Consider the following 20,073-nt stretch of genomic DNA (forward strand, 5'->3'; position numbering starts at 1 on the left):
CTCAAACGAAATGTAATCTCATTTCCAATCTAATCTGACACTACTCAAAAAAAAGTAGTTTTTCCTGGTGTCCTGGACAACAATTCCTATCCCCAAAAGAAAATTGGTCAAAATTGGTCAGTGCTGTGTGTAAATTGTCTGCCTTGTTTGCCTCCAAGGTACTGTTGCTACATTTAACAGTAAAATAGAGAACTTTGAGATATTCTCCTGATTAAAAGGCGCTATAGCAAATGCAAGGATTATCTTTTAACCTCGCTAAACATAATGAAAATGATACGTTTCAAGCTACTACAAGTCTACTCCAATATGGAGAAGAGGGAGGAGATGGTAAATACTATGCAGGGCAATCTTGGGAAAAGAATATTAAGATCGAACTGGTAGAATGAATGTTTTGACATGTATATGAATACAAAAGGGTTTTCTAACTTTACACACTGATATCAACACATTGCAAGATGGAAATTGTATTTGTTCATCTGTCATTATACAGGTACAGAGCATATTCCATTCATAATAAAATCCAAGACGTTTTCTAATTTGTAAAAATTGGTTTTACATTTTATGTACAAGCAGCCAGCGACTACAAACTTTGTGAAATGAAGAAGCCAAGTCTGATCTGTATACCATCGCGTGTCCAATTTTAACAATACAGCATTAGATAAATGCTTAAGTCGATTGTACATTCATAGCGCATCATTTGGATATCACAGTGTATTTGGCACTGTTTACTAAGAATAGGTAATGCTCCTTTTTCCCCTTTCCCAAAATATGAGTAAATTTAACCAAATGGTTATGAAAATATCTGTTATGCTACATTTCATGGACAGTTGAATCAGATAGAACTGGACTTAAATGTATAACACAAGGAGATAACATTGTGACCTGTGCAAAAGAATTTTAATCAAAAAGAAACTAGCCATCCATCCACATTCACACCATTTTCTCTTTATAGCCGCAGAATTTTATCGTCAATTACAAGCTGAAAATGTCACAGTACCAATAATAAACTGCTATTCCCTTAGCAGCCTTTTAAACATTTTGATTAATAACCATGCTTATCTAATAGGAGTTGATGCTCTAAAAAATAGAAATTACTTTTGCCATCTTACTTGCCATGACAAAAGAAACACTTTTAATTTTGTACAAGGAGAGTATACATTGTGGACCTGTATCTTGTATCTTCTCATACAAATAGTAGATGCTTTCCATTTATTTTTAAATCATAAAAACATTTTCATTCAATTATTTGAATTACAGGTACACAGGCCAAGCCAATGCCATATGCACTGAATAATAGCCATTTATCTCAGTTCTCAACAGGAACACAACCCTCCCTTTCCCCAATATATTTAGCATTTCCAATTAATGATGCTATGTTTACTTGTTCCAGGTTAATTACTGAAGAAAATGAAGATTTGGCATCAACCCAAATAACACGTACATCACTGGATTCACAAGCTCCTCTTCCCTGCATTGATAGGTGACAGTTACGACACCATCATATCAGGATCATACCATATCATCTGCCACTTTGATGACACAGATAATGGATTTACTTTTCTGTAATTTGTTGCAATTTGACAATTATACTCAAAGCATTATCTTTTACACAACAATACTCTTGCAATACCAGAACACTGCAAAACCATAACAATGCTATACAGACACATGTACCCATACATCTGCTCAGGTCACAAATGTTAATGAAGTTACACATCAGAGCATCTGCATTATGGAACAAACTCATGGAGCTCAGAGATCAAGTCCTCTGGATTTCTGGACGTACAAAAAATATTGCATTTTTTTTTATATGCTGCGTTATATAAATAAATACTTCAAAGGCGATTAAAAACAGTAATCCATATTGATATTCTGATTATAAACCAATTGAGCATCACTGTTTATGCAATCCAAACCCTTAAAATTGTATTATTGCAATCCCTTGCAATGCTCCCCTAGACATCCTTTGTTTTGTATGTGCTTGAATTCAAACATAACCCCTCACCTACCATTAATTTTCAATAGATCCATCCCACAGAAACAAAACAAAATGGTTGAAGATCAATTATAATCACTGGAAATGGGGAAAAACAAAAGTCATTTATTTAGTCCAATTTATTCTGCAGCTAATATAGAATCACACATTGGTCTACAACCCTGGTGTAAAGGGCACCAATGAACACATTGCGCAACTCCACCACATAAAGCAAAGTACAAACTGAGCAGATCACAATGCTAGAATGGAATAGTGCAGTCGCTTTCCTTCGTAAAACCCAATTTCCATACTGATAAAGCTTTGTAAACAAAGAAAAATTAGCTGCCTTTAAATCTTTTAGTAGTATTTTCCTGAATATGAGCAAATATCCCTGGTGTAGACTTTAGTTTAAGGCTAAATTCCAGGCAATTAAAACTGTGCAGGTTATGTTGAAATCTATATTTTATAAATTGCAAGAAGTCAATACATTTACTCAACACACGTTTAGTGCAAGGCATTGTAGAAAGATTGTTTGTCCATATCATCCAGGGAAGAAGAGTCCAATGACATACAGTACTGAAACCTTTTGGACGTACAGGTCCCATTTGGGAATGCCAAACTACTGTTGTCAAGCCCAGATTTGCTCACTGTTACACAGATTGACCCTTACAGACACTTACAGAACATCTGGACACAGAAGAATGTTTAATATCTTCAATTGATAAATAGACACTGAACCGGGCTTCAATGGTTCACAGGTGCTTGTAAACATTGGGTCCCTTTGACTGAAGCCTGGAATTGATTCCATGTCTTCTGGTCATTTTCCCATACGTTGCTCACAGACTGCAAAGCGTTGGATGGCAGAAAAAAAGTATTCATAACTTAGATTGATGTGAGAAGGCAAGGATCTGTGGGGAACAGAAGTACAGAAGAGGTGTGAAATTGCACATTTACAACACTAAATACAAACTTTGGAATACCTCATATCAATTAATTGGTATTAAAAAAATCCAAACAAATGATTATGTTGGTCAGATTTTACCCAATGACTAAAATTTCTCAGTCATTCAAATACAGTTCTAGACTATTCAATAGGAAAGTTCATACCATTTTACTGAAAAAGTTAACAAAAAAGATTACCCTTGAAAGTATTGTAAATGTTTTAACTGGAGTTTAAACTGCAAACCACTGGCTTATGAAATTATTTTCTCCCCACACCTAGTTTAGAGATGTGCAGTGTTACTACAGCATATTTGTGTCAATCTCTCAGAACCTCTTTTAACATCAACTTCAGTTAAAACCTCATTGTATTTCTAATTTCTTCCCTCAAAGATTGCTTAGTATCACACATTATCTCTAACCAAAGCTTATATGTGCAACTATCATTTTTCAGCAAGTGCTTTTCCTTCCTCAAACCTGGCTATTGCTCAAGATGCTTTATAAAAATGCAAATGGTTTCTTAATGGCACTGCATCCAGCAGCTTGGTCAGGGACGCTTAACAGCTAATAAAACCTTCCTGAACTCAAAAGACATAAATACGTGATCAATAAATACAGTACTTGACCATAAATCAATATAATTAAAAGCTCTTAAACGTGGAATTCATCTCCTAACATTACACTAGTTTTTACATCTGGCATCAACACTACAATAATGCTCAGTCGAGAACGATGTATATAGGAGCACAAAGCTACACATACACAAAAAGCATCAGGCTATTTACATCTAAATAAAAACATAGGATGAGCTTAAGATTGAATTTCTGTAAGGCTATAGATTTTGACAAATCAGTTCAGATTAGATGGAATTGAGAATGACCTACAAGAGTCAGTCACATTTTAAGTAATTAACATTAATAACAATCCTTGTATTTGATATGGCGCTTTTCATGTCTTCTAGACATCTCAAAGCGCTTCACAGAATATACTGTAAAGTGAATTGACCATATATTTGTGGGCGAAACGCGGCAGCCAATTGTGCACAGCAGTATCCCACAAACATCGTGGATTGAAAATGACCAATTTAATGGGTTTAAAATTACTAGAACACATAATTTATGAGTCGTTAAGTTTGCTTTGCAATATTATTCAGTTACATCTAAGTTTCAAGACACATGGTGGATGCCAATATAGGATGCATGACAGGTACATACTGCCATCTAGTGTTGCAAAGAAAAAAGCTAAGGGAATAAAGCAACCAAATGACCAGGCTGGAGCAGTTCCACGGGATACTTTTACATAAAAATAAAAAAGTGCCTCAATGGCATTTCAGATACAAGGAACAATAATTATAACACTTGCATTGGATGTAGCACTTTATCACATCTTCGAGACTTCTCAAAGCACTTCAGACTGTATATTTTGCGGGCGAAATGCGGCAGCCAATTGCGCACAGCAGTGTCCCACAAACAGTTGTGGATTGACTGACAAAATTATTTTTATTAATTTTGAAGAAATTATTACCATGGAAAAGCAATTCACCAATGTGGAGCAAGGAAACTTGCCCAACGTTTCACCCTGCCAGGAGTCAAACCCAGGTCCTCTCGCTTGCAGGCCAATGCTCTAACCACTAAGCTACAAGACTCGAGTTAGACCATGAGAACCGAAAGTGAAGGAGCTTTAAATGCATTTGAAGAACATCACTTATCCACTTTGTTGAACATTTTTGTACTCTATTTACTCACTAGAGTTGGTAACTTTAGTTCTTCCATAATGAAGGTGTGTTGGTTTCAATACTAATTTTCACATAGTTGGAAAATATTAATATTATATGAGATTTTTTTAATTCTTAATTTAAATATGGCCAGTCAACTTTTACCCTGTGACTGAATCGCAGTCATGTTGTGAGACTAGCCATACTTAATGGCAGCAAATTTATCCCCACAAAAAATAAGCTTTAAAATCTATGTATAACTGAGCAAGTAGAATATGTCCCTCTGCCCTAGAATTGTAGATTGAGATTTATGTCCTCATTCTCAACGTGACAAACAAGGACAGACACAGAAGAAACAGTGTAAATTCCAAACACAATTGAGCCTGTTTTCAAATCAAACTAATACAAGTTTTTGTTTGGATTGGATTTCCAGTCAAGTCAGATGCCTGGTTGATCACAAAAAAACACAATTTAATTTACGTTTATAGAACACGTTCACTTCAGGAGGATGTCGTAAAGCATTCTTTCTCTCAGCATTTCCAAGCCTCATTCCTCCAACAGCATAGCTGAAAACAAGCCCCTTATGAGGAATTGTAGGTCTGTGATTTAATGTCCAGGACAAAAGAATTTCAACATGTCATGACGCTTGCACATGTTGATTTCAGGTACACTGATTAACAAATAAAACACAGGATGGGAAAAGGCAGTTAGAGTGTCCTAAACAATGAAAGGTTTTCAGTACAGACTAATGAAAATAATCAACTTTCATTCATCCACAAAAAAGTCAATCCGATTTACAGTATATCCTGTGAAGTGCTTTGAAACGTCCTACCAATGTGAAAGACACCATACCTTTCAATTATAACTTACAAATGCTTGTACAAACGTTATAACTTACAAATACTTTCTCCTTTAAACATGCCACACAAATTCAACTTGCTTTCTGGGGAAAAAAGTTCCAAAAGGCCCTTACATTATTTCAGTAAGTCTGATGTGCCAAGGTAGAAATCCTAGAGTGCTGTCCACAGGACCAAACTTCAAAACTAGATCAGGATCGGGTAAACCTGCAGTACCTGTTTGAGAAAAATAAATTGAAAATGAGAAAGGTTATAATATACCAGAGAAACCAGATTATTATTGTGATCATCACGAATAATGAGGTAATTGGTTAAAAATAGCAGGGAAGTGGGCTGGCAAATTTGAAAATATTAGCATGGTGTTGGTCAGGGTAACCTCCTGATAAAACAAGGTTTCAAGTATTAGCAAATTTGATTAATCATTTTAATATAAATCACTTAAAAAACCTGCATTGGTCTTTTATTGGAAAGTATAAAACAATAATTGAAATCTAGGTAATGACTTAAATGCAAAGCATTGATCACTCATGAGCAGAGCAGCACACATTAACATATAGAAGCAGCCGTGGAGTTAGCACTATTTATCATTGTGAAATTGTGGTTCAAATTTTTTAAAAATGAACTGAACAAAAACACAATAATATTGTTGCCATTAGATTCTGCAGGACAGTAATTTAAAAAACACAGGCCCAGACATACTTCATGGTATACATCACATTTTAAAAAAAATACACAGGCACCTGTGTAACTGAGCAAAAGCCAGGCACTGGCTGCTGTTACACAGAGGGAGAGTTGCTTCAGCTTGGACCAACCTTGTACAACTACTAGTTACATTCTTTGAAATCTATACCTTACAACAGATAATCTTAGGTTTGAGGCTCTTCTTGGTTATAATTTTCTTCCAATATGGATTTTTCTCTTATTGAGCTCAATGTAGATTTCACATTATCCAATTGGAGAACTAATTTAGCTATTGCTGATACTTCACTGATGCGAAGGAGGGCTAGATGAGGAATTGCCTTAGTATATCCAGACTCAGTATGTACGGGCAATTTTTCAAGTAGTTCCAGAATATAACTTTCTAAAGTTTCTTAATGTGGCCAAAACTTGCTTCTGCCAAAACAGCTAGTACAATGTGAATTCCTGCTGATCCTGTTGCTGGTATCCTTTGGCAATCCAGCTGATTCATTACTGGAGTAATCAAAGCTACTCAACACCAAAGCATATGGATTGTAGTGGCGCTGATGTTAAATTGGATAAACCGTGGTTGAAGAATGTCACTTTGATCAGTCTCAATGCTCTGTCAAGCAGCAACCCACACAGTTGTGAAATACTGAGTCTCAATAGGCTTGTTACTGGAGTTGTGAGAGCATCACATGAAACTGTTGCAATTTCCTAGTTGTTTTGAGTCAAATAAGTATGAAACTACATGGCTATGTTTAAATCTGTCGTTTCAAATCATTAAGAGAAATTGCAACGGAATTTAGAAATTAAAAACAAGAGCATTCCAACTGCTGATTTTCTTTTAAATTAACTACCAGATAAGAAGTCAGCACACAGACCTCCACCTGTATAGTCGGAGGATATGTGAAATATGATTACAACAATAAAATAATTTACATTTATCTAGCGCCTTTCATACTGGGAGAGCATCCCAAGATGCTGGACAGTCTGAAGTTTGTGACTCAGCTGGGGGTGGGAGGCAAGGGGTGGGGAGAGTAGGGTGGATTGGAAGGATGGCTGAAAGGACGGTGAAAGAAGGTCTTGAGGCAGGCCTTGAAGGAGGTGAGGGAAGGGGCGAATCGATGGGATTTCGAATAGAGTTCCAGAGTGGGGAAAGATACCGCGAAAGCCCAACCATCGATGGTGAGGTGGTTGGGGCGAAGCACATGAAGCCAGGCCAGTGCCCACTGAGCTGAGGGAGCAACTGGGTTTGTAGGTTTTGAGGTCAAGAGATAGGGTGGAACCAGATCATAGAGGAATTTAAATGTTAGAGCAAAGATCTTGAACGTGATCTTCTGGGAGGATGGGGAACCATTGGAACCGGGCAAGGACGAGGGTGATAGGCTCATGGAGCCTGGTGTGGTAAAGGACATGACCTGCAGTGAGTTCTGCATGGTCTGCAGCTGTGAAGGCAAGAGACAGTTAGTCTGGCGAGTAGTTATAATAATAATAATCCTTGCATTTGATATAGAGCTGTACCATGTCTTCTAGACATCACAAAGCGCTTTGCAGAATATACTGTAAAGTGAATTGACTGTTTTATCGGTGAAACGCAGCAGCCAATTGTGCACAGAAGTGTCCCACAAACAGTTATTGTTTAAGTGACCAAATTATTATTATCTACTTTTTTTTAAAGGGGTATTACTACCCCGGAAAAGTGATCCACCAATCAATTAACAATCAGGTCCCTATTTACTGCTCGGTGAACAGAGCATGGATGTGATGAAAGCATGGGTTATGATCTCGGCAGCCAAAGGGGAGAGGTAGTGGCTATGGAGGGCGATGTTGAGAAAGTGGGCAGTGTTACAGAGGTGATCAGAGCACATATGTGGGTTTTAAAGGACACTTGAGTCGAATGAGACACCAAGGTTCCACACAGACTCATGAGTTTGAGTGTGCATCCAAATAGTTTGATGCTGCCAGTGCCTGTAGTACAAAACTTTTTTTTAAAAAAGACAAATGGTGTCTATGCACATATGCACAAAATCTGTGATTCAGAATGGTCATCTCCATTCATCATGCAATTACCCAACACTGTAAAACACCAAATGGATCAGAAAGACGTGTGGATGGCTTCTTACAAATCAAGGAGAAAACAACCATAGCACCACATTGAGTAAAAGTCAACTTTGCCATTAATTAAGAACAATGATAAAAACAAGTTAAGAAATGTTATTTGCTTTGTTAAATGGTCTAATGGAAGTTTAGTTTAACCATCATCAGGAGGGGGAAAAGGCTGATTTCTTTGCAGTGTAATAATATTGTGATACAATGCAATCGTTTTTCCTCAAACAACTTAACTTTGCAACACAATTTTGACAACAACTTACATTCAAAATTTTGAAACTACTTTAATACAGCAGATATATGAACGGTTTACCAAAAGTAAGCAATGTTACAAATTAATTCCTTTAAAAGGCTGGATAAGTATCAGATGCAGACTGAAAAGATCTAATATTCCATTCCACATAATATCCATGACCATTTGAGAAGGAGCAATAAAGCAAAATGTATATGGAGGAAGAAGACAAAAGACGGATAAATATTCTGAAGTTCTTGTGTTTGAGTGACTTTCAGAACTTTCACTCAAGAGATAGTGGGCGGGTGGAGTCTACAAAGATTTGCAAAAACCACAGTATTAAAGGATGGTGTTTGAAAAAAAGTGGCCGTAATGAGCTTGTGGAAAATGTGCTAATGTGTTTATTTAAAGTTTTCACATGTTATCAAGTATCACTCAAAACATTGACAATGTTTTTTATAATCAAATCTCTTTAGAATGCAACAGTACGCCTCGGTTATAAAGTGTCCTGATTTTACGTGGGTCTGTTTACAGCGAGGGTGTACTGTGAACCTGTGCTACACCAGAAATATGGCCACCTGGTTTCCTGCATTGACCAGCCAGCTTCCCATTTTTTAAATTTAATTTAAAACATATGTAGCATATCAGATGCAACATCAAGTGAGTTTCCTGCTCATAGTGCAGGAAGTAGTCAGTGGTAGCCTCATGATCCAGAAATCGGTCATTTTCTTGAGCTTCATTTTAACACAGGAAATGACCCTTTGGGAACCAGACCATCGTATTCATGAGTTTGCCATGGAAATTACTTCTTTGTTTCATTAAATATATTCCCAAGTGATTAAGTGCTTTGAAGTGTTATTCCTACTGAATAAGAGATACAGCTTACCTCTAAGTAAACTATCCAAAACATTCACATCTAGATCGTTGGACCTTCGCTGGTGTTGAGCAACTAATTGACAATATGTCTTGGCAGCTTTCACTATATCTTCTTTCCCGTCATCGGGTGATAGTACTTTCACTGTAGTCGGACAAGTTAAAACTAAAAAACAAATTACATTATTAATAATCCTTGCATTTGATATAGCATCTTTCACATCAGGACTTTGTCCAAACCACTTCAGAGTATTAACTGTAAAGTATAGTGACTGCATATTTTGTAAGCAAACATGGCAGCCACTGTTGTACACAGCGATGTCCAACAAACAGCCATGAAGAGAATGATACTTTATCTGTGAGTTTGTTGGCAAGGGTACTGGAAGAAACTCCCTTATCTTTTCAAATATTTCTACGTTAATGAACATTGGAGCAGGCATACAGCACTTTGGTTCAACATCTGACAATGCAGCATTGTATTACAGTATCAGCCAAGACAGCAAGTTAAAAGAATCCGACATGGGCCTTGAACACACAAACTCAAATCTACGAGGGGAAAAGAGACAAAAAAAATCTATATTGGCTATGAAAACGCCACCAATCTGCTCCTGCATAGTAATCTTTGACCTGATTTGATAGTGAGCTGAGAGTAAACCACCCACCTCACTCTCTCGGATTAAAGATATAGCCCAAAGGAAGAAAAGAATGGCTACAATAAGCAACACTATGTAAAATAAAAACAAATTAAAAGCTATTTATACATTAACTCAGGCATTTACAATATATGTAGCAAGGCAACACAGTGAAGTCCCCATGTGCTGTGAATGGATGCATTCTAGAGTCCTTAATGAGGGATGTCGTCGTGGGGTACTTAGAAAATCATAACATGATTAGGCAGTCAACATGGCTTTACGAAAGGGAAATCATGTTTAACAAATCTAAGAGTTTTTTGAAGACGTAACTATCAGGTTAGATAGGGGCGAACCAGTAGATGTGGTATATTTTGATTTCCAGAAGGCATTCGACAATGTCCCACATAAAAGGCTGTTGCATAAAATTAGAGCCCATGGAATTAAAGGCAATATATTAGCATGGATTGGAGAGTGGTCAACAGGAAGATAACAGAGAGTAGGGATAAACGGGTCCTTCTCAGATTGGCAGGATGTGACTAGTGGAGTGCCACAAGGATCAGTGCTTGGACCTCAATTATTTACTGTCTATATCAATGATTTAGATGAGGAAATAGGACATAATATATCTAAATTCGCAGACGATATGAAGATAGGTGGGAGAGTAAGCTGTGAAGATGACACACGAAGAATGCAAAGGGAAATAGACAGGCTAGGTGAGTGGGCAAGAAGGTGGCAGATGGAGTATACCGGGGGGGGGGGGGGGGGGGGTGGAATGTGAAGTTATTCACCACCTAGGTAGTAAAAATAGAAAAGCTGACTATTTTCTAGAGGGGGAAGAGACTAGGTAGTGGTGTTAGGTTCAGAGGGATTTGGGTGTCCTTGTACACCAGTCACAAAAAGTTAGTATGCAGGTACAGCAAGCAACTAGGAAGGTTAATGCCATGTTGGCGTTTGTTGCAAAAGGGTTAGAGTACAAGAGTAGGGAAGTCTTGCTGCAATTGTATAAGGTCTTGGTGAGACCGCACCTAGAATATTATGTGCAGTTTTGATCTCCTTATTTAAGAAAGGACATACTCGCCTTAGAGGAGGTGCAGCATAGATTCACTAGGTTGGTTCCTGGGATGAGGGGTTTGACCTATGAGGATAGGTTGAGTAAACTACACCTATATTCTCTAGAATATAGAAGAATTAGAGGTGATCTTATAGAAACCTATAAGATTCTTAAGGGTCTTGACAGGGTAGATGCCGTGAGACTGTTTCCCCTGGTTGGAGAATCTAAAACTAGGGGTCACAGTCTCAAGATTAAGGGTCAGCCTTTTCAAACTGAGTTAAGGAAACATTTCTTCACTCAGAGGGTAGTGAATTTGTGGAATTCTCTACCCCAGAAGGCTGTGAATGCTCTGAACATATTCAAGACTAAGGCTGATAGATTTCTAAAGGATAGAGGGATTAAGGGATATGGGGATAGGGCGGGTAAATGGAATTAGGTCAAAAGATCAGCCATGATCTTATTAAATGACGTGGCAGGCTCGAGGGGCCGAATGGCCTACTCCTGCTCCTACGTCTTATGGTCTCAGACCTTTGGTCAAGTCATATCAGCATAAACCAATCCTGCACCTCCCCCTTAATAAATTAGACCAAACCCATGTTTCTAATAGGAAGTTTCTAAGTAGCTTCCATTCTAGGTAGAACTGCTTCAGAAAAAAAGCTGCTATCGTGTCAACAACTCCACATTCCAGCACACGTTGTATCTGAACCGCATTATGCTTTGAAGATTTGTTTTAAAAACAATTGTGGAGAGACAAAAGCCACATGTCTTTTAGTTCAAACCTATGCTTCTGGTCAGCAATAGGTATACTGGAGACCAGCATTGTAAGCAAGCCCACCTTATACCAGGGTTTCCCTTTAAGAAACGTTTAAGAAGATACACTTCTCATAGAAAGAAAACTTAATTAACTAAATCACCTACCTTGGTCTACTTTGTTGTTACTGTTATTTAAAAATTCAACAGGGTACTTGGAACAGCCTAGACCTAGCAATTCTTGTTGCTGTTTTAAGATTTCTTCCATTAGCCTAGAGTTGTTTCTCTTGAAAATACCTGAAAGACAAAAACAGAGCATGTTCAGGTAGTGAATCCAGTAATTATAGTACACAAAGTTATTTCAAAGCAATAATGATGAGATTGAAGAGTCAAGTTTAGTCATAGATTAACCAGATCAAGAGCATTATAACAGAAAGTGAAAAGCAACAAAACATTACTTAGAAACCCAATTCAGCATTGAATTTATTTGGTCACTTATTATGCCCAATAAAGTTATGTAATAATATTAATCAACACTGCATTTGATATAGCACCTATAACAATCAAGTATCTTAAATCGTTTCACAGACATTTGCTGGAAAATGTAGTAATATTTGAAGAGAAACAGCAACTTGTGCATGGCAAGGTACCAAAAACAACCATAAAGTGAACAATGAACTTTATCTGGAAGACTGTTGGCAAACTCTTTTCCTTTCAAATAGTGCAGTGAGATCAAACTAAACAGACAAACCGGACTCCAGTTTAACATACCATCCAAAAGATGATAGGTCTGACAATGCAGTACTGCTACCCCATGGTGCTGGGTTCTGCATGCAGCAGACACCCGCTGACCAAACAAAAAAGCACAGGCAAAAATATCAACTTGCACAAAGTTAAGAACCGCACATGGCCAAGCGCTCAGGTTTTACACATTCTAATCCTTAAAGAATTACAGTAATTAGTTTAAGTGTCTCCATGGGTTTAAAAGTCTCATTGGAGTCCTGTAGCTCAGTGGTTAGAGCACTCGCTTTGCAAGTCCTTCTAGTCTGCACTGAAAAACTAAAATGCCATTTTGCATCTGTTAGGAGTGTAAGGGCTCCGATCCATAAATTCCCAATCATAATTGGAGCTAAACGGAAGAACCAGAATGGATATCAAATTTGTACTAAGAGAAGTAAAATGGCGAGCACATCAGGCCACATTGGCCTTTTACCGCTAGCAGCGGGAGTGGGTTATCTATCCTCCTTTTCTGGTTAGGAATAGACATGGAACAGCGGAGCCTGAACTGGAATTGCATAGGAGGTGGAAGCAGAGTACAATTTCTAAGCAGTATATGCCCAGCTCACTGGATAACAAAAGATGATTTACCATACATTTGGCAATATCATCTGAATTGCATCACTTTACTTGGAATGCGATTTACTGATGTATCATTTCTGAGTTGAACTTTGCCTTTGGAAGTTGCAACTCTCACCAATTCAATGATAAGTCAACATTGACTGTGGAGTCCTGTAGCTCAGTGGTTAGAGCACTCGCTTTGCCAGTGAGAGACCTGAGTTCAATTCCAGGCAGAGGGCGAAACCTTGGGCAAGTTTCCTTACTCCACACAGAGCCTAATAATAATCCTCCAAAACCAAAANCAATAATAAATTGGTCATTTTCAATCTACGACTGTTTGTGGGACATTGCTGTGCGCAATTGGCTGCCGCGTTCGCCCACAAATATACAGTCAATTCACTTTACAGTGTGTTCTGTGAAGCGCTTTGGGACGTCCTCCCGACGTGAAAAGCGTTATATCAAATGCAAGGATTATTATTATTATTATAAAAAAAATTCTCTACCCACACCCACAACTGAAAAGAAAAAATTCAGTCATTCTGAAAAATTATCTGCTCTTACTTCAACATATCTCAGCTGGTCCTCATTGCTCTCACCCATCACAAACAACAAGCCCACTGGGAGATAGGGTAGGAATACAGAAGGGAAAAGAGACAGGAAGTGAGGAAGAGAAAGGCAGAAGGCCACAACAACAACAAAAAAATCATTCACAAGGTATACTCACACCTACTACCATTCATTTCCAAGCCTTTGCCCTCTCCTGGGATTGCCACTTTACTTTTTTTAAATGTTTACTTTAAAAAGCCTCAAACAAGATTAGACACATTTCCCTTCCTACAACAGATCGTTAGAAAAGAGGTAGATGTCAATAAAGGCAGTTAATATTAAGTTAATTACCTCACTCAAGAACCGGTTAAACATATGATGTAAAGCAGGATTTCAGGTTTAGAGGGAGAGATGCAAACTAAAGTGAGCATATACTCAAATGGGACACAGTTGTTTCTGTGTTGCTGATGCTCGGTAGGAGCAAGCGAGAAAGAAGGGTGGGGATGGAAATGTTTTGGACTTCTTGTTTGGTTAATTATTTGGAGGGGTTGGAAATCAGAGAGTATGGGGGTAGAGTCTACAAAAACGCATTTTCACTTGGTGTGTGGAAATAGGCTTAACTGATCATCCTCTCATTCCTGATGTTCACCACTGCTCAGAAAAGAGAATTCTCTGGTTATTCACATTAAAGAAAACTCAGAAAACGTAGGCAGACAATTTGCACACAGCATCCATCGTTGCACAAACAACCATAAAATGAATAACAAATTTTATCTGAAGGATTGTTGGCCAGGACCAGGAGAAACTCCCTACATTTTTGGAAAGTGTCATGGAACTAAACATCCACCTCCATCAGGCAGGTGGGATCGCAGTTTACATCTCTTCTAAAGTACTGCACTTCCAACGCTGCAGCGATCCCCTGTAGTGTCATCTTAGATTATGAACTAAATGTACTGACATGGGTATTGCACAACCTACAGACTCAGTGTTAACAACTGAACCAGACTGATTTCAAACTGAGTAAAACTGAAACGTGAAGGAGAATCATGCAGCTAATCTTGTGAACCTACCAGCAGTTTGTTAGAGTGCCTTTAATAATTTAAACAAAGTCCCAACGTCAAGTCCTTCTAATCTGCACTGAAAAACTCAAATGCCATTTTGCATCTGTTAGGAGTGTAAAGGCTCCGATCCATAAATTCCCAATCATAATTGGAGCTAAACGGAAGAACCAGAATGGATATCAAATTTGTACTAAGAGAAGTAAAATGGCGAGCACATCAGGCCACATTGGCCTTTTACCGCTAGCAGCGGGAGTGGGTTATCTATCCTCCTTTTCTGAGGAGGATAGATAACTTTTGGGCAAGTTTCCTTACTCCACACAGAGCCTAATAATAATCCCTCCAAAACCAAAAACAATAATAAATTGGTCATTTTCAATCCTTGACTGTTTGTGGGACATTGCTGTGCGCAATTAGCTGCCGCGTTCGCCCACAAATATACAGTCAATTCACTTTACAGTATATTCTGTGAAGCGCTTTGGGACGTCCTCCCGACGTGAAAAGGCGTTATATCAAATGGAAGGATTATTATTATTATTCTTAACACTGTGGCGGGGAAGCAAAGCTGCCAACTAAGACTCAAAATGATTACTAAATTCAACCAACAATTTGCATTTATAGAACACCTTGAAATATGGCAAGTGATGTTGCAAAAAGGCAGAACAGATTACATGTAACGTGATCCGGATTTAATTCAAAACACAAAATTTGTGAAATCTCGGCCAGAAGTCTTTCAGTTCAAACCTACTTACTATTATTAGCTAACAGCTGTGACAAGGGAATAAAAGCTTATATAGTATTTCCACTGGTAGGAAACCAAAAGAAAACTTAATTATGGGGTATAAGGAATTAAGAAATGCCATCCCTTTTGACACAGTATCTGACACAATTGTATTGAAGCTAACCTTACTTGCAAGCCTACAGTGACCAGTGTATATTAATTAATTCTGATTGGAAAAGCAGGCGAATGAAGAGATACCAAGGTGCTAGGTTGTGAAAAGACTATAGGCGAGAGCTAAATCAATTCACTAGGAAAGAGAGAGCCAGGTGAAGACCCGGGTAATGGATGTGCGGAGTTTGGTGTAAGTGAGGATATAGGAGATTTGGATAAGTTGGAAGTTTATAGATGGTGGAGCTGGGGAGAAACAAGGCTCCATCTTATTCAGGGCAAGACACGTCAGTGAATTTGAAATTGAACCTTCAGCTGCAGCAGATTGAGGAAGTTGGAATGTGATATCAATATTTCCCAGTGGGCTTTTAAAATACTATAAAAATGAAAAAAGCAGATGGTATATTATAAAAAACTACCTTCAACCCACTTCTACAAAGAAGTAAAATAAACCTGCAAACACACCCAAAACATTTCCCCTGGATTACTTTTAGATAGGCTAAATATCAGTGATTTAAACAGGAGCCTTTAATAAAGTACCCCTAGTCTTTGCTGAGTATACTATAGAAACTACTGATTGAACTTCCAGTTGTGTAGCAGCTGTAACTTTCTGTATATCTCCAGAAATGCAAATTCTTTTTAAAGTTGACCAAAGAAAGAAAATTTGCATTATTTAACAAAATAAGGAAAAATAGCATATTGCAGAATGAAAAAAAAATGGCCAGTCTACAACTGCTCTACATTCTTAACTAGTTTCAAAGTCTCATATTTCTGTTACACAGGTAGATTTTGCAAGTTACCACAGAGATAAACATTCAGAACAAATAACATGAGATTACACTGGACAGATCCCCTCATTGTATAAATACACAGATCATTGTTGTGTAGCATTAATAAATCTACTTTTCAACCCATTTACTATATTAGAGTTTTGCCCCTAAAATATAGTCAATTCACTTTACTGTATATTCTGTGAAGCGCTTTGAGACGTCCAGAAGATGTGAAAAGCACTATATCAAATGCAAGGATTATTATTATGATAAAGTGCTATATCAAATGCAAAGATTATTATTATGCTTCACCCTTAATTCAGTCCCACACAGATGCTCATCCCTCCGAGAAGAACTCCGCAGACATAAAATGCAGAACGTCTTCAAAAATTATTTTAGCTTCACTTATAAACAGTAGGGGTTGCCAATTCTAATTATTCTGTCAATACAATGTACTTGATGTTGTGTTTTCAATTTTAATTAAATTTCACCTCAAAACTGACAGAATCCATCATTTTCCAAATTGACACAAGTGGCTCCATACATCTGTGGAGCTTATTCTGGTCTCCTTTTCAGCAAACTAGCAAAAATTTTAAAAGGTACAAAGAAATAAAAATACTATTTTTTGGAAAAATCTAAGGAATGTTTAGCTGGTGTTTCTTTTCAAATTTGAATGTCCACGAACCATCATTTTCATCCCCAAATTCCCTCGATTTTAGATTCCTTACTAAGGGCAACAATGTGCTTCAGGAGAGATCTGTGTTAACCCTGCAAGCCAAAGTCCTAAAGATAGGTTGGTCCAAGCTGGACAAGTAGCAGGAAGCTTGCCAGACAATGCTTTCAATGTCAAGCTATGTGGTTATGCCTAGTCAAACTCTAGCAGTACCCAACGTTCATTTTATAGGGTGCCCAAGCCTTGGAATTCATTTAGTGTAAGATGACTCTTCAGTGCAATTCTGGGAATGTGGTGCATTGTCGATGAGACATTAAACCAAAATATACAGTCAATTCACTTTACAGTATATTCTGTGATGTGCTTTGAGACGTCTCAAAGATGTGATAAGGCGCTATATCAAATGCACGGCCCCCAATGGTGCAGAGGAGGGGACAAGGGACGAACAGGAGGCCGGAGACAGCCGAGCGGAGGCAGCGGGTGGGGGAATGGGGAGGTAAGCAAAGCAGATAGGTAAGGAGGTGCGAGGGCATGAAGGGATTTGAAAACGAGTGAGAGGATCTTGAAACCAATCTGTTCAGTAATTGGGGAGCCAGTGGAGCCTAGCAAGAACTGGTGTGATGGGTGTACGGAGTTTTGTGCAGGTGAGAATCTGGGTGGCGGAGTTCTGAATTAGTTGAGTTTCTGTATTGTGGAGCTGGGGAGATCCACGAAGGGGGGAGCATTGGAATAGTCCAGTTGGGAAGTGACAAAGACGTGGATGAGGGTTTCGGCTGCTTTTGTTGTGAGCTATGGACGGAGGCAGGCAATGTGACGGAGATGGAAAAAAGCGGTCATGATCAGGATACCGATGTGGGATAGAAAGGAAAGCTGGGGATCGAAACTGACTTCTAAGTTGCGCACAGGTTCGGTGAGTTTGAGGAAGAGCCTGGAGAGATTGAGGAGTTCAGACCTGCAGGAGAGAAGACTTTGACGGGAGCCAATGAGTATGGCTTCCGTCCTGCTGACATTCAGTTACAGGAACCCTGAGATCATCCAGGCCCTGATGTCTGTCAAACAACTTGATAGAACATGGCAGACTAGGAGTCATATGATGAAATTCCCTCAAGCCTTACTAATCCTGCTCTAGAACCAAATACGGTGAGGTGTGAATCTTGTAACTCTGCCCTACAATCTTCCCTCTAAAACAATAAGCATTCGTGGCATTTCAGGTGGAAGAGTCACACCTAAGCATTAAGCCATCTTTCTCTGTTAGTCAACCCAGTGACTCGAGACGTCCTCCCAACATGAAAATTCCCAACTGAGACCTCTCAAAACTTCAATGCTGAACTCATGAATTTGAAAATTTAACAGAAACCCCTCCCTACCCGAGACACAATGAGTTTATTCAGTCCAGCAAATCTTCTGACATGAAACTCTAGACTTAAGTAAGACCTGAAGAGCTTAAAAACACAAATGAACTAAAGGACAGGGCACTTATGCCAATGATGATTATTCCTCCAGATAGGGGTAGAGACAGGAAATGAAACAACCTTACAATGTTAGCAATGGGGCAAGACAATATAGATCGTGATAGACCATGTCAAGTTGTCCAGAATAGTAAAACCAGAGGACATGGCCTACAATTGAAGGGGAGTAAATTCTGAACGAATCTACACAAACACTATTTCAGTGAGCGAATAGCGAGCCTGTGGAACAGGCTCCCAGGGAGAGGGTTGAAGCAGGAAGTGTTGATTCTTTCAAACACAGATTAGTTTTCTTTTAGGAAATAACATTATGGGATATAGTACATAGGTAATTAGCGCAATATGTGCATGCAACCGCCAGGAAGGTGGAAGGTGAAGTAGATGGACCTCGGGTCTTTTTTCGTCAAGCATTCCTTATGTCCTTAGGTTGGATTCAGGAGAGGGGAATAAATCTGTGCGATGCATGCACGTGCAAAACAGCACCCTCTCCTCGTAGCAAGGCCACCTCTTCCTTACCTTGGTTGTCATAGACACTGACATAGGAGATGCCCATAGCCATGCACCAGACGACCAGGTTGGCGATGTCGGCGTAGCTGGGCTCCTCGTCGGCCACCACCACGCCCAGGTGCAGCGGCAGCTTCCTGAGGCGGCGCGAGTCGGAGCGGCAGCGCGCGGCGCGGCTCCTCCGCCTGTTCCTCCGCGCGCCCTGGAACGCCAGCGCCAGGGCCGAGTTCCAGCGCTCCCAGGCCCGCATTCCACCGCGCAGCCACGAGCCCACAGCCCTGCGAAGCGCCAGCAGCGCGTGCAGAGCCCGCCACAGCAGCTCCAGCACAGGCATGGCCGAGCCTCACTGAGACATAGGCCTCCCTCCACACACTGCCAACCTCCCTCCCGCTCACACTCACTAACGCACTCACTATCGCCCTCACTCTGCCCGTCAGCAATAGTAATCCCGTCCCTCTCCCTCTCCTCTGCTATTCTTCTACCCTCTGCCCGTCTCTTTCACTTTCTGCCACCACTGTATTCTTTCTCTGTCCGTTAGTTTCTCCCACTGTATATCCCTCTTTCTATCGGTCTCACAATCTTCCGACTAATCTCTCTCCTCTCTCTGCCTCTCTCGCTGTATATCTCTCCCCGTCAGTGTTTCCCCCAATCTCTCTCTCTCTCTCTCGCCCTCTCTACAGTAATACCCAGTCACTATGTGTCTCACACTCACTCACTCATTCACCCCTCAGGACGGTTAAAGATGGAGGAAGAACCCGAAGCGATTTTTTTTTGCCCTTTTTTTTTCAAAAAAATGAAAGGTTTTCATTTGAAGCGGGAGGGAGAGAGGGAGGAGTGCGACTCGGAACTTTCCCTCCTCTCAGCCGCTCACTGCCAACTCCTCAACACGCCGGGCGCCATCTTCTCCTCGCTCTGACCCCACGACCCCGGCCACAAGACATGGAGCCAGGCGATTGGTCCGCGTGCGCCCGCGTCACAGGCCCCGCCCCCCCGACTGGGAATCGAGAATCACGTGG

General features: G+C 39.5%; 1 protein-coding gene across 1 annotated transcript; it reads right to left on the reverse strand.

Annotated features, from left to right (window-relative positions):
- Nucleotides 1-448: 448 nt before the first annotated feature.
- On the reverse strand, nucleotides 449-19,870 carry nus1 (NUS1 dehydrodolichyl diphosphate synthase subunit). Its single transcript, XM_007899650.2, has 5 exons — nucleotides 19,070-19,870; nucleotides 11,982-12,110; nucleotides 9,394-9,546; nucleotides 5,602-5,701; nucleotides 449-2,883 (listed from the first exon to the last, which is right to left on the reverse strand). Exons 1-5 carry the CDS (start codon nucleotides 19,389-19,391, stop codon nucleotides 2,793-2,795), a joined length of 795 nt encoding a protein of 264 aa, XP_007897841.1. The 5' UTR covers nucleotides 19,392-19,870; the 3' UTR covers nucleotides 449-2,792.
- Nucleotides 19,871-20,073: the final 203 nt, after the last annotated feature.

Source organism: Callorhinchus milii, unplaced genomic scaffold (assembly GCF_018977255.1).
Source record: "Callorhinchus milii isolate IMCB2004 unplaced genomic scaffold, IMCB_Cmil_1.0 Scaffold3, whole genome shotgun sequence".
NCBI classification, from domain to species: Eukaryota; Metazoa; Chordata; class Chondrichthyes; order Chimaeriformes; family Callorhinchidae; genus Callorhinchus; species Callorhinchus milii.